Source organism: Ammodytes marinus (assembly GCF_949987685.1).
Source record: "Ammodytes marinus genome assembly, chromosome: 24".
NCBI lineage: Eukaryota > Metazoa > Chordata > Actinopteri > Uranoscopiformes > Ammodytidae > Ammodytes > Ammodytes marinus.
In genome coordinates, this window is record NC_137228.1 from 14788839 (window position 1) to 14804709 (window position 15871).

Below are 15871 nucleotides of genomic sequence, written 5' to 3' on the forward strand. Positions count from 1 at the left end.
AGAACCAATAAGTAAAACAGCTATTTTAATGCCCCCCATCCCATAGAGGCTCAGTCCTCTTCACAGCAGACCCGGGTTAAGAGTTAGAATCCAACCCCGGGTCGTTCTCTGCATGTCATTCCCCTCTCTGCCCCATTTCATCTCTGTTTCTCCAAAGAAACTGTAATAATAGCAAAAATAGACAAAAAGAAATCATTAAAAAAAGAAAGGCCGCCATCTTAACTGCATATAAGATTAAATAGTTTTCAGTGGCAATAATACAGAGAGCGCCTGTCATATCTAAATTTAAAGCTGCTGCTGTACGCTGATGAAAGCACACACACATACACAGATTAGTGAGAATTTAAGCAGTTGTCTCCCATGGTCCCTTCACAACACGTTTAGAGGGTTCGACAGTCTCAAACTGCTTGTTAACTATTATGCCTGTAACTTCATGCCTGTAACTTCAAAGCACTTTGAATGGCCTTGTGTTTGAATTGTGCTATATAAATAAACTTGCCTTGCCTTCATGCAGCCATCTTGTGTGCACCCAGGAACAATATGGTCTGAAGTATAATAGTGCCTGTAGTGATACGCTCCAGAGGTAATGCATTGATTTCACATCACAACGCAGCAGCCACTCATTTCACAATTAACCACAACTGTGCAGAAAAGCAATGTGGAGGACTGTGTTGATAAATAGTGAGTCTGCTTCATTTACTCACCATTTGATTTGATTTTATTTCACAAAGTTAGCATAAGATTTAGAAAAAAAGTTGGCATAAGGAATCTCACTTCATGAAAGCACTTTATTACGAAATTATTACTCATGTGTTGAATATTGTTGTTGCAAATTTGTGTGTTGCTTGATTGTGTAATGTGTGTGAGTGTGATGCATGTGTTTATTGATTATGAGGTGTGTGCGCTGCTTATGTTTGTGTGTCCTTTTTTAAGCTACTGTTATGTGTCCCCTTTAAATTGCCCCTCGGGGACGAATTAAGTGATTTGAATTTAATTTAATTTAATTCTGGAAAGCCAAACAAGTTTAACAATTTCAGATTTGGGTTAGGGTTAGGCTGCTTTCAAATTTAGTTTATTAAGAATAGTCTCTTTACTCTAAACTGTGCCAATTGTCTGCATCAAATGTGTGTCAAGTGTTACAAATATAGTTCTGCATGGGTGTACAGTTGTGGCCCCTACTATTCCCCAAATCTGCTTTCACGCCTAACCCGGTTGGATAAGTGACATAAATTATAAAACTTATTATTATTATTAAGTATAAATTATTAACTTGTTAAAAAGCCAGTATTAAACAATGAATCTAATAGTTGTGTAGGAGAAATATAGGCCTACAGACACAAAGAGACAAGCCTTTATGCCTTAAAGTTTCCTTTTTACGTCTATATTGATCATAAAGTAGGAAATGCATTAATAGGGATAATGTCAGAGGAGGGGGATGCCTAAGATTTAAAACATAACATCAAAAGATATTACTATCATTTCGTAAATTGACCTATACAGTACTTGTGGTGGATCGTATTGATGTATGATCCTCCACTGAAACACCAATCAAAACAGCATTGCAAGCGATATGATGAATCAGCTATTGAAAGTAATTCCCGCCCACATAAATGCATTAAAGAGCCTGGCTGGATATCTCATTGTAATAGCTTTTAATAATGCAACAGGGGAGACATCTAATGCGCCAACATGTCAGCACAATTACCCATCACTAAGATCGCGTGGTAACCATAGTGAGAGGTTGCTAAGGCGAGTTAAAATCTACATTCTAGAATCTACAAGACAATCCACAAGACAATATTTCTCCAGGGGGCTTTTTAAATATCTTAAAAAAGACCAGAACTAAGTAGTCGACTTAGAAATATGGTTAGTGGAAGCTTGCCAAGAGTGAATAAAGATTCATTTTTTGGGGGGGCATTTTCCATGCTTTATTGACAGTGTGGAGAGACAGAGAGGAAATGGGGCAGAGAGTGGAATGACATGCAGAGAACGACCCGGGCCGTAGTCTAACCCGGATTCTTCTGCTGTGAAGAGGACTGAGCCTCTATGGAGGGGGGGGGGGGGGGGGGGGGAGGGTCGCTCTAACCACTACACCACGAGTGCCCTCTTGCCAAGAGTGTATTGCATCCATCACTATCCGATTCTTTAAAGCTGGGGTGGAGGATTTGGGGAGAAAATGGCAGTTGGGATAGAGATTCGAATCCAAATACCTCAACCACTCCACTTGTTCTCTTTGGTCCCTCCCCTATGGTCCCTCCCTGACACGCTCTACACCAACAACGTCGTGCCAAAGTGAATGGACAGTCCCAACAGCCAATAATCAATAAGAATCAATATAATTTTGACCAATCAGAAATCACATACCCCAGCTTTATTGTGCGTTTATGTATTAGTTGTGAAACTACAGGACAGAGAATGAACAGTCAAGTTTGCTGATGAATGGTGGAGCTGAGAAAAATGGGTAATAACCACTACAGAGCACAATCATGAATCAATATATGTTTACACACACACACCGAGCGCACTGACACTGGTGGGCTGATTTATTGCCACGCAAACATACACACATATATAAAAGAACACATGTGCCTGCAGACATGCATCCAGGCTGGACACACACACACACACACACACACTCACATCAGTGCATGATAGCAACATACAGCACCATGCTGCAGCCATGTACAAGTGTATATAAACTGCAGTGGAACCCTGGGGTGTATTTAAGTGTGTCAATGATTTAACACTGTTTCACGATGTAAAAGTACACAAAGTTACATTTAGATGATCTGCTTTTTTCTGTTCGATTTTCAGACACATCAAAATATAGGAAATCATCAATAAACATCTCAAGGTAGTAACATATGTCTAATGTCTGTTAGTCCAAGCTCCCATCTTTAACCTGTGTAAGGTCATGAATGGAGCTAAAAGGAATTTTATAGCTAGGGGCCTAGGGCTGAGTAATCAATCAAACAAGTAATCAAGTAATAACATCCTTTTCTAGTACCTCAATTCCACCAACAGAGGGCAGTATCGAGTAGAATAGAATAGAATAGATTATGTTTATTGCCATTTGCACAGGTACAAGACAGTAGGTCTTTAAGCAAAAATACCACTGTTTCACGGTATTGCTATTACAGCTCTCAAATGTGTTCTTTCCATAATAAATTTTTAGAGCATTTTTTGAGAGAGGCTGAGAATTAAGAATCTTTATTTCCAACAACTGCTTCAGTAACTGTTATGCACAAGGGCGTAGGTTTTGTTCCGACATCAGGGGGGGACACAAAACTTCATTTCCTGCATTTTGGTGACATTTAATGCACCAATTTGGGCCTTTTCTGCATCAAACCTGAGCGTGGCAAGGTTAATATGGTTACGGTCCACATTAGGGCCGTCTGAAATCATAAGAAGGGTATATGAATGTTTTGACCCCCAGAACTGTTGTGTTCTACATATTTTGGGGAGAAGGGGGTTGCCTTTCATACTTTTTTAAGGGGGGAAATTGATTTGTATATGCGTAACTTAAAATGTAATTGTCAATTGTATCTCCCTGAGAAACGCAATAAACAAAGTGATAAAAAATCTACACCTATGGTTGTGCAAAACATGACAAATCATAAAATAACTTGAATAAAGTGCCCCTTAGCCTTGGGGGACATCGAATCCTCACCGGGAGATGCCAAAGTTAGTCTTTATAAATTAAAATGAACCGAAATCAGTGAATGAATTTGAGCACATCTATCATCTATCGTGTATCGCGCCAGGTTTTTCCAGGTTGTCGAGCCAAAACAGCTTTCCAGAGCTGAGCACACAGGCATTGTCCGCCGTCTGTGCCATTGATAAAAAACACAGAATGCTGACTCTGCCGAACTGCATGCCAGTCTAACTGCATCTACGTCCGGTGTGGGGCAAGCTAGCGAATAACCCCCGAAAAACACCCCAGCCAACCTCACCCCTAAAACAGCCCCTGGCCCGGGACGCTAGCCCAGTTGCTCTTGGCCTGGTGGTGCAGGGAGCTCCTAAGCCCCTTCACTGGCTGGCTAAAGCCCGCTGGGATTACACTAATGCCACTGCTGGTGAAACAACAGCCATGGGAAGTTCAAGTGGCACTCATCTGTTCATTAGAATTAAACTCTTAGATTCAAACTAAACTATGGCCTTTTGAATTTAACTACGTTTGACTGTACAAATTGTATTGTACTATTGTGTATACAGCACTGGAAAACATTAAGAGACCACTCCAAATGTTCAGTGTCTCTTGTTTTACTCTTTAGAGGCATATGTATATGTATTATCTGTATACCACAGTGCACAGTGCAAAAATATCATGTTCCAAGTAAAAGTTCTGCATCAAAAGCCTGAACCTGAGCAAAAGTTTAAAAAAAGTGTATCATTTATTTATCTACAACCATGCATATAGGGGACAGATGTCCGAGTGAAGGGGCTGCCAGATAGACTTTGCTTCAAGTAGTTTAAGGGTTCATTGCCACATCTCTACAGGTGTACTAGCATCTGTCCATACTCTGAACTTGAACTCTCCAGTTCCCAAGCCTAGTCAAGTCAAAGTCAAAATTATTTCTATAGCACATTTAAAACAACATCAGTTGACCAAAGTGCTGTACAAGATACAATACAAAATAGCATATAAGATACATGAAGAAAAAAAAGTAAGAAGTCTCAACTTGTGTTAAAGGCCAATGCAACTAAAGTGAGTCTTCAGCAACGTATTAAACTATTCCAGGTTCAGACGTGAGCTACTGAATTTAAAGCTGTTGTAAAGAGTCAGACTTGGAAATTGCGAATGTTTTAGTCCATAATTATAATTTTTTTTCACAATTGACCTTAAGTATTGAACTTGTATTTTGTCTTGTGTGTTACATTGTAACTGCTGTCCATCTTGGCCAGGTCTCTATTGCAAAAGAGATTGTAATCTCAATGAGACTAACTGTATACTGCCACCCTAATCTTTTTAATTGTTTGTTAGTATAATCAGGGCGATATACTTGAAGAAGAGCAGCTTTTTGTTTATGTCGCCATGCCATTCTTTCCACCTGAGCAATCTACTGTACATTAGGGATATGTTAGTAATGTGTTAATCTGTCATTATACAGTAGGTCTGTGTCAGTTTCTGTTGCTCTTTTGACCTCTATTGTTTCTGAAATCTGCCCTCCATCCAACCCCACAGACACACAGACACACAGAACAATACAGCCGCACTATGTCACTGTCTGTCTGATGAGAATAGATCTGTGTGTGTATATTCAACCAGGTAAAATCTCGTTGCTTTGCTTCCTGGCTTTCCTCATTGTCTATCCATCACACCACCACCCATCCTCTCTCCCATCTAGTATGGTTTGTTTTGGCACGCTGTACACCCTGTTTGGTGTTTGGGTGGCACTACCAAGGGACCCAAAAAGTGCCCCCTCCCCCCCCCCCCCCCCCCCTCCATCCCTACTAACCCCCCTATCCCATCCACAACTCCCCACTCAAATTCTGCTGACTAGGCCCAACCCAGCATGAGATAATGCCATTCCAGAGGCACTGGGATAAAGCCTCTCATTCCAGCTCTCAGATATATAAACACTGGACACTAGTGCAGTGGAGCAGTCGACAAAGAACTCTTGGAAATCAATTCTTCACTACATTGCTTTTTCACTTCTGTTCTTGCCTATCTTGCCTCTAACGTTTACTCACTTATCTTCAACAACTTACTGGACCTGCCAACCTGAGCCAAGCCAAGCCAAACCAAACCAATCCAGGCTAAATCTACATTCTCTTCAGTACACTATGGATATTGCCATCCAGCACCCCTGGTTCCGACGGGCCCTTGGATCCGTGTATCCCGCCCGACTTTTCGACCAGTTTTTCGGGGAGGGAATGTTCGACTACGACCTCTTCCCGTACACCGCCTCAACCGTCAGCCCCTATTACAGACAGTCGCTGTTCCGGAACTTTTTGGACTCTTCCAATTCCGGAATGTCCGAGGTAACGAGACAGACAGATTCAGACTCAGATGTAAGAAAAGAAAAAACGCACGTAATAATAAGACTTGTGTGTAGACAAAGTTGGCTTGAATTGAAATATTAGTTCACAGGAGAACAGCTATGAAGAGAGGAGGATTTAATATATATATAAAAAGTTTTTTACTGTTAAGATAACACCAAAGCCCATGTTGATATCCGATAGATGTAGTTTGGTTAGTTCCAGAAACTGTCTTGAGTTTGGTTACTCGACAATCTAAACGTAACAAGAGATGGTTCAAGCTCATGCAAAATTAAATGCCAACGGGAGAGCTTGTGCTGTAGTTGTTAGAGCGCCCCCCCCACCCCCCTATAGAGGCTCAGTCCTCTTCACAGCAGACCCGGGTTAGAAACCAGCCCGGGTCGTTCTCTGCATGTCAGTCCCCTCGCTCCAAAAAACTGTAAAAGCAAAGATGCTAAAAACTAATCTTAAAAAAATAAAAAATAAATCAACAATGTTGCTGTTGATGAACTAGTCGTTCTGACCACTCTTGTGTGTGTTTCTGTGTATGTGTTTCTGTGTGTGTGTGTGTGTGTGTGTGTGTGTGTGTGTGTGTGTTTGTGTGTGTGTGTGTGAATGCTTGTGTGTGTTTCTATGTCTGTCCAACAGGTGCGTTCTGACAGAGATAAGTTCACAATCTACCTGGACGTGAAGCACTTTTCCCCTGATGAGCTCAATGTGAAAATCACCGACAACTACATGGAGATCCAGGGAAAGCACGGAGAGAGACAGGTAGAAATCCGCTTATTTTCTCTTATGCACAACGTCCCCATTTAGTCCCTGTTACTGAAGACTCCCTAATTTTTGCATTGGCCTTTAACACAAGTTGAGACTTTGCCACTCCTACCTTTTCTTTCACGTATCTTCTATCTTTATCATGTTATTTTGTATTGTATCTTGCACAGCACTTTGGTCAACTGATGTTGTTATAAAATGTGCTATAGAAATAATTTTTTACTTTGACATTTAAAGTACTGAGAAGGCCTGTTTAAAGCGTCTGTTAACCTGGTCTAAAACAGTGAAAATTAATATGTGATTTCAAAGTTGGGTGTCTCAATAAGCTTTTACAAAAATCTGATTGAAATTAAATGTTCATAAATATGTATAATATAAAAAAAAAACTAATACCTTTAGAGTAGGTGAATAAAAACCCGAGAGTTTTTAGGGCATTCTTGGAGTGAACTGTTCTGGACTGACCCGCTAAATGATGAGTCAACATTTCTGGGAAAAACTTGTTGTCAAAAGCACTTTTTGTAAAAATCTGTGAATATCACTGTGTGTGCACGTAAAGCCACTGCATGGGCTCCGTAAACAGGCATGTTGCTAGCTACTTTGGGCCCCCTTTCTGTACACACACGTTTACAGAGCCTAGGAACAGATTTATTTTTAACAGAACGGACAGGTAGCGTATCATGAGGAGATATCCACTGATTCATTTTGACAAAAAAGTGATTTTAACAACCTTTTTTTTTATCCAGAATCGCTGACTCTACCTTTTAATCCTTTTAAATGTTTTATTCCCATTCATTCGCTTTTCTAATGTGTATTATGTATTTTAATCTTGCCCCTGTAAAGCACTTTGAATGGCCTTGAGTCTGAATTGTGCCTTATAAATATATATAAATAAACTTGCCTTTCCTTAATTCTTTTTTTTAAATGTTTCAATCTTTCAGGACGACCACGGTTACATCTCCCGCGAGTTCCACCGTCGCTACCGCCTGCCTTCCAGCGTTGACCAATCAGCGATCACCTGCACCCTGTCAGCTGACGGGCTGCTGACCCTGTGTGGGCCCAAGGGCAGCGGAGGGCTCAGCGAATCAGGTCGCAGCGATCGCAACATCCCTGTGACACGCGATGACAAGCCAAACGCTGCTGTGTCCTCCTAGATGTACCAATTGGTAGTAAGGGGCGACTATAGGGGGTTTGCTGGAGAGATTTTGAGATTTCGACCCCCCATTAAAGCCTAAATCAACTGGGATAGCCAACCACATAGACCACATAGGCTATTTCTTCTTCTCCCACTTTCTCTTATAAAGATATCTGTGTGGATATCTCCTCCTATAGATCTTCTTAGCACACTCTTACAGTACAATTAGTATCGTTGTTTTTATTTTAGCTTAACAAAAGTCAAAAATCTCCCCCATTTGAGGATGGTTAAGATAGGGACGGCTGTGTAAGAAAAGTGGTGTTAATACACAGCCTAGGCTCTGTAAACTGGTATGTAAACAAAGCGGGGGAAGAGATATTTAGTACATGATCTGACGGTTAATTTGTTGTTAAAAATGTGTCAGAGGTTGGGTTGATGGTTTGGGTTAAGATTGGGAGGTAAAATGTCCAACGTAAATTTGTCCCAGATTTTTTCCCATGGGTGAAGTTATTCTGAGGCCCTGACTGCTTCCATTCTAGTGCTGACTCTCTTAAAAACCCCCATCTCTACTCTTGTCTTAATACAGTATATCCTGTTTTCTGTAGTCTATAGGCCTTGTTCGGTGGATTACCTGCTCGTTACTGAGAAGTCCATACTAAAGAAACATACAATAAAGCTGTTAACAATTAACAAAAGGCAACTACTGTGTGGATTTATTCTCTGGTTTCACTTCAAAACACTGCGATGCTAGTTGCTAACACTGACACAAGAGCGACTGCTTTGCCTTCTTGGTGTCTATAAGATGAGTGTTTCTCAACATTTTCTGACAACTTGACAACAATTCCCCTCTCTGCCCCATTTCATCTCTGTCTCTCCAAATTGTCTAATAAAAGCAAAAATGCCCGAAAAAAATGATTAAAAAAAGAATATAAAAGAAAGCTATCACTGTGTATTCATATGAAAACAGAGAAGTGCTCTGAAAGTGTGCAAACGTCATCTTTAATGTGTGTGTATCATCATATTCACATTATGTAGGTAAAAATACAATTAAGACACAATTATGAGAACAAATCTGAAGGCCCAACAGTGAACAGTGCAGGTATAAAAGAGTGTAGTGTTCCTTTTAGCTTATTAGTTAAACTTTGGTGAAAACTTTCATCTCTACATTTCATCTTATTTTGAAAAACAAAGTGCAAATTAATGCACTAACACAAAAACATAATATAACTTGAAGGGAAGTTAACAGTGGCTGAATATAGTGAATCCACATCAGAGGCTGTTCTGTTTAGATCCCCGACCCTAGAAACACACAAATACTTTAATCGTCTATTTCATTATGAAGCCAAGTTGGGTTTAAAGGTATGGGATTTAAAGACAAATACACTGTTACTGCTATGTTTCAAATAAGGTATAACATTATGATTGAAGCATTGAAGGTGGAGTCAGTGATTCTGGAGAATGCTTATTGTCAAAATCACTTTTTGGCAAAATCAGTGAATATTTCCTCACAATCCGCTACCTGTCCGTTGTGTGTGTGTGTGTGTGTGTGTGTGTGTGTGTGTGTGTGTGTGTGTGTGTGTGTGTGTGCGCGCGCTGAAAAGAAAATCCAGTGTTAAAACCAAGGTTACAATTTGTCAACAGGCATGTTACTAGCTAGTGGCTACCCCCTTTTTTTTGACCTGCCCTTTGTTTACGTACCAGTTTACAGAGCCTAGGCTGTGTATTAATTAACACCAGATTAAGTGTAGGTGAGTGTGGTACCTTATGGAGTAAAAACTGCTGTTTGACTCGACATCATTGAATATGATTTTTCTTTCAACTGATCTTTGGAGTATAAATACAGTTTAAATGAGATGAAAGTGAGTGTGGTACCTTATGGAGGGCCTGCAGGTCTTCCAGTGTCTGCTGGGCTGCGAGCCTCAGACTGGGCTGAGAGCGAGAGGTGAGCTGGGACACTCTGCTCTGGAGCTCAGGGTCCAGCAGAGAGGAACCCAACAGCAGCAGAACCTCCTCCTCCAACAGAACCGACTGCAGCAGCCGCAGGGCGTGGAGACACACCTCCCAGTCCACATCTGAGGGACAGACAGGTATTCAGAAACTATGTATCTATCTATCTATCTGTCTGTCTGTCTGTCTGTCTGTCTGTCTGTCTGTCTGTCTGTCTGTCTGTCTGTCTGTCTGTCTGTCTGTCTGTCTGTCTGTCTGTCTGTCTGTCTGTCTGTCTGTCTGTCTGTCTGTCCCTTATAAGCTTATATAAACAGTTGACCATAATAGTGCACACCAGCTTTTCAACATTCCTATATCAGTAGTGTTTGTGGTGCATGTACTGTTAAGGAATAAACAGTAAAGGACCTTTGTATTGTTGTGAATGACTGCTGTGTCCCCTAATCTCCTTACCGTCTAGCAGGGTCCAAATGAGAGGCAGAAGTCCCGGGTTCTCACTGATGTACTTCAGTCCTCTGATGTTGATACTGACGTTATACAGAGCCATCAGCATCAGCCTGAAGCCAAACACAAGGACAGCACTGACATCTAGTGGCCACGAGAGATACTGACATTCATATGAAAATAAAAGTTGTTTTATTTGAGCTTTTATGAATCATATATTTATTTGATTTTTGAATAACCATTTAGCACAAAACATATACAAAAGATATAGATATATAGATATATGGATGGATGGATGGATGGATGGATGGATGGATGGATGGATGGATGGATGGATGGATGGATGGATGGATGGATGGATGGATGGATGGATGGATGGATGGATGGATGGATGGATAGATAGATAGATAGATAGATAGATAGATAGATAGATAGATAGATAGATAGATAGATAGATAGATAGATAGATAGATAGATAGATAGATAGATAGATAGATAGATAGATAGATAGATAGATAGATAGATAGATAGATAGATAGATAGATAGATAGATAGATAGATAGATAGATAGATAGATAGATAGATAGATAGATAGATAGATAGATAGATAGATTGTGTGTGTGTGTGTGTGTGTGTGTGTGTGTGTGTGTGTGTGTGTGTGTGTGTGTGTGTGTGTGTGTGTGTGTGTGTGTGTGTGTGTGTGTGTGTGTGTGTGTGTGTGTGTGTGTGTGTGTGTTGTATACTACCACAGCTCCACTCACACTTTCAGTCTGGGGAAGACTCCCGGCTTCATCAGCTCCAGAAGTTTCATCAAAGTGTCCAACAGGACGTGAGCCGAGGTGGACAGGAAGTCCCGCCCACAAGTCACTGCTGCGATGTCTGATTGGTGGGAAATAAAGAGACGGGTTGTGTTCGGAAAGCCCTACTAACGTCCTACTCATACTAAAAGCCCTACTAACGTCCTACTCATACTAAAAGCCCTACTAACGTCCTACTCATACTAAAGCCCTACTCATACTAAAGCCCTACTCATACTAAAAGCCCTACTAACGTCCTACTCATACTAAAGCCCTACTAGAGCCCTACACATACTAAAGCCCTACTAACGTCCTACTCATACTAAAGCCCTACTAACGTCCTACACATACTAAAGCCCTACTAACGTCCTACTCATACTAAAAGCCCTACTAACGTCCTACTCATACTAAAGCCCTACTAACGTCCTACTCATACTAAAGCCCTACTAACGTCCTACTCATACTCATTTTGACTTCAATTTGAGTATGTGACGGTTGGGTATGCGAGTTTGTTTGGGTATGCGAGAAATTCCCGGGTGAGTACTAACTTCCGGGAAGATTTTGGGTATGGGGGGCGCCTTTAGCTCAGATTTGGGTATGGATCGATTGGATACTTTTCATACTCAACCGCCCCACAATGCATTGCGTCTTTTCAAACGACATGGAAGGTTTTTTTTTAATTCTTCATTGCTGCTGTATACTTCAGTGTAAACAGTCCGACGAATCTCGCATACACAATGGATGGTTAAGTGGACAGTATGGAGTAGATACATGTTGAGTATGTAGGAGGGAGGACGTTAGTAGGGCTTTTCGAACACAGCCACAGGCATGTTACATTCTCAGTTTATGCTGCATTTAGGCCCCACAGGACGAATTCTTCCAAATTACATATTCAATCATATTAAATAGCTACTAGGAACGTTCAGTTTTTGTGGATTCAACTGGCAGCTTTGGATAAAAGCTTTAGTGTTTTTACGACACCAGCGCCCAAATGTATGTCGGCGGGGCATATGCATTTATTTAGGAAGCGAGTGAATACGGCCATGTTTCATTAAAAATCCAGCCTGGGTCGTTCTCTGCATGCCATTCCCCTCTCTGCCCCATTTCATCTCCATAGAAACATTAATAAAAGCAAAAATAGACCAAATAAAATCGTAAAAGAAAAGAAAAGGCCGCCCTCTGATGGAGAAATTGCAGATAAGATGAAATAGTTTAATTTTATCTCTGTCTCTACAAAAACTGTCTAATGATTTTTATTACATGTATAAATAAAAAAGTAATCCATGAACTCACTAGTGATGGTTCCAGCCAGCGCCAGAACAAACTGGTGTTCCTGGGAGTTGTGATCTTCGGTTTGAGATTTCACTTCCTCGTCCAGCGACCGGACAAAGCTCTCCAAAGTCTGAGCAGCTACTGTCAGGAACGACTGCAGCTTCCCGTGCTACATAATGTGTGTAATGAAAGACATAAGACTACATTAACCAGCTGTCAGATGTTAAATCAACTACGTTTTTTTTTAAATTGTCTATTTTAAAGGTGCTCCGAGGAACTTTCAGCTTGTGTTAATTCTTGCACCCCATTTGGACAAAGCGCACTTGTTTTTACCACACCAGCTGTTGATCCTGGGTGATCGTACCCATGACAAAGGCATTAAGAAAAACTATATAAGGAGAAATATTTAAAAGTTCCTCGTAGCACCTTTAATATATATAAACTTTACACATAATTAGTTAGATATTAAACAATGTGCATATTTATTCAACACAGACAAACTAGTTGTGTCGACTCACATCAGCGAGCCAGTGTGTGACGGTCTCCTCCATAGAAGAGCAGCCCCACAGCAGACTGCAAGTGGCCGATCCCAAACCGGAGCAGAAATCTGCCTGTTGCTGCAACTCTGCTCCACTCTGCCACAACTGCTCACGCAACAACAGCTTCTCCTGCACACACACACACACACACACACACACACACACACACACACACACACACACACACACACACACACACACACACACACACACACACACACACACACACACAAATACATACTTACACACACATGCAGACAGACTGTGTAAGAATACGACCCATTTTGCATGCGCCACACATACAGTGTGAACCTAATACAGTATACACAGGGCACATTGAAATTTGTCTTTCTTGCATCTCCCCTCTCCTAGCACAGGGTCAGCCATAGTACAGTACCCCTGGAGCAGTTAGGGGGTTAAGTGTCTTGCTCAAGGACACAATGGTAGAGATGGTGGGCACCGTAGATGTAATAGCAGCCACCACTAGTTTTATAAAAACTACCATCTCCAGTTAAAAAACTATTTGTCGTAACCCTCTCAGTCTCACCTCTCTCTCTTTCTGACATTCTGTCTGCACTGCATCTAGTCGGGACTGAAGGTGCTGACACTCCTGACGCAGCTGGTCCTGTTCCTTTACGAGATGTTCCTTCACTAAACACACACACACACACACACACACACACACACACACACACACACACACACACACACACACACACACACACACACACACACACACACACACACAAATTGTTTGTAGGTATCCCATGTTTAGGTCATATAAACCTGCGGTAAATGAACCATAACTGTACTTGCTGCTACACATTGAAGAAGATGTTTAATCAAAGGGACAGATTTGGTTGATTCATCTCTCCAGCACTTTTACACACACTCTCACGCACACACATGCACGCGCGCACACACACACACACACACACACACACACACACACACACACACACACACACACACGCACACACACACACACACACCCAGTAAGTGTAATGGAAGCATACTTGTCTGAGCGGCTTTAGCTTTGCGCAGCGTCTCGATCAGATCTCGGTTCAGGACTCTGGGCAGGAACTCTCTGAGCTGCATCACCTCCGTGGTCAACTTCTCCAGATCTCTCTTCCTCACACGCACAAAACCATCCTGACAGAAAATGCAAGGCAAGTTTATTTCTATGGCACAATTCAGACGCAAGGCCATTCAAAAGTGCTTTACAGGGGCAAGATTTAAATACATAATACACATTAAAACAACAAATTAATAGAATTAAAACAAGAATAACCTTTAATGAAGATATATTGACATGGGAAGACATTAACCTTTGTTTATACTGGAAAGATCAGTTGAGGGGTGACCCTAATTTATAATGACGTTGAGTCAAACAAATGCAAAGCGAAGAACAACAATAGATACACAATATGCAATGCAAATACATCAAATATATAACAACTGGAAAAAAAAGACAATTTAAACATTTAGACAGTGATGTAGATGGCTGGAATTAAAATAAGATTGGTAAAAGTACAATATGTTGAAATAAATAAATATATACTTTAAAGGTACAGTGTGTAATATGACATCATCAAGAAAGTTCTACAAAGTTCTAGAATGCAACGCTCCCTGGGTAACCCCACCCCTTTCGAATAATAACAGAAGCTACAGTGGCCTTCAAGGACAAGAACAATTAAAAATTTTAAACAATGCACCTGATGACATTCCAACTATGACACTTTCAAGATGGCGGCACTAGGCCTTGGTCCAAAATATGCAGAAATATGGACATATATGAGACCCTTTCTAAGGGAAAAAATAATAATTCAAAACTTTTATTTAAGCTATTATGCACTAAATTAAACGTACTTATGGATATTATAATTACTTTCTACAAAATCTGCTAGGAAATAAAACCCAAAATTCTACACACTGCAGGTTTAATACACGGATATATTAAAAATGTCATGACCTGCTGCTCTATCCAGCCACCACATAACACACAACACATCCGCTGTATCTCCCAGGCCAATGAAGCCATTCTTGACTTTCAGGAGTGTATCTATGTTCCCACATTTCTTAGTAATCTAACTATATAATAGAGAATAGTATGTATTGTGTGTGAGTGTGTGTGTGTGCGTGTGTGTGTGTGTGCGTGCATGCGTGTGTGTGTGTGTGCGTGCGTGCGTGCGTGCGTGTGTGTGTGTGTGTGTGTGTGTGTGCGTGTGATTGGGTGTGTGTCACTCCCCAAACCACCAAGCTGTGATGCCTGCCCTGGACCTTTCTCCAATTTCAGGAGCATAGGGATGATGACCCCATTGATTCTTGCTTGTCCAGTCAGTCAAACATGTGATCGATTGGACTGAGGTCTGGTGAATGACACAGCCAGTCAAGAATATTCATGTTAAACAGTATAGCCTACAGTCTATGGTTTGGCCATGAAGCTCCAATTGTTTTTTGTAGGCTAATTCTAGGACAGTGCAGTTAGGCCTAGGGGAACCTTACATTACCCAATATGGAGGTGAGCATCCTAAAATCACATATAGCACTGAGGTCTTCAAACTATGTTTTTTGTATTGTGTAGAATAGTGTTGTGTTCAGTTTGTGTTTGGGGGGGGGGGGGGGGGGGTTAGCAAATACAATAGAAAAGTCAACTGTCCACTTGTTGATATGAATAGGCAAAGCATTGATCATCAGATATTGATTGGACTCGACATCATTGTAAATGAGGGTCACCCCACAATGATCTCTCGAGTATAAATAAAGGTAAATGAAATATGTGTTTCTAAAGCTTGGTTGAGTACCTGTTTCTTCGCCTTTTCCTTCGCTTCAAGACTCAGGGCCGATGATTTCCCGCCCAATGCCGCTGCCATATTGTGGTCGGTTTGTTTACCTTCTCCTACGTCTGCTGTGGGACGATTAGCAATAGCATAGCATCAGTAAATTGCTTCATATGTTTCAAACCTAGCATCACAACACAATAAGCT

At 41.0% G+C, this 15871-nt stretch overlaps 2 protein-coding genes across 2 annotated transcripts; one reads left to right on the forward strand and one right to left on the reverse strand.

Annotated features, from left to right (window-relative positions):
• Positions 1-5787: 5787 nt before the first annotated feature.
• Positions 5788-7907, forward strand: cryaa (crystallin, alpha A; the record flags this gene model as incomplete). The annotated part of the gene is made up of 3 exons (XM_080052663.1): positions 5788-5985; positions 6631-6753; positions 7695-7907. The coding sequence occupies 3 exons, from the start codon at positions 5788-5790 to the stop codon at positions 7905-7907; spliced, it is 534 nt and encodes a 177-aa protein (XP_079908789.1).
• A 1250-nt stretch (positions 7908-9157) lies between these two features.
• Positions 9158-15757, reverse strand: hsf2bp (heat shock transcription factor 2 binding protein; the record flags this gene model as incomplete). Its single annotated transcript, XM_080053005.1, has 9 exons — positions 9158-9187; positions 9761-9960; positions 10286-10389; positions 11038-11155; positions 12367-12511; positions 12864-13013; positions 13432-13535; positions 13901-14036; positions 15707-15757. The coding sequence occupies 9 exons, from the start codon at positions 15755-15757 to the stop codon at positions 9158-9160; spliced, it is 1038 nt and encodes a 345-aa protein (XP_079909131.1).
• Between the last annotated feature and the right edge of the window lie 114 nt (positions 15758-15871).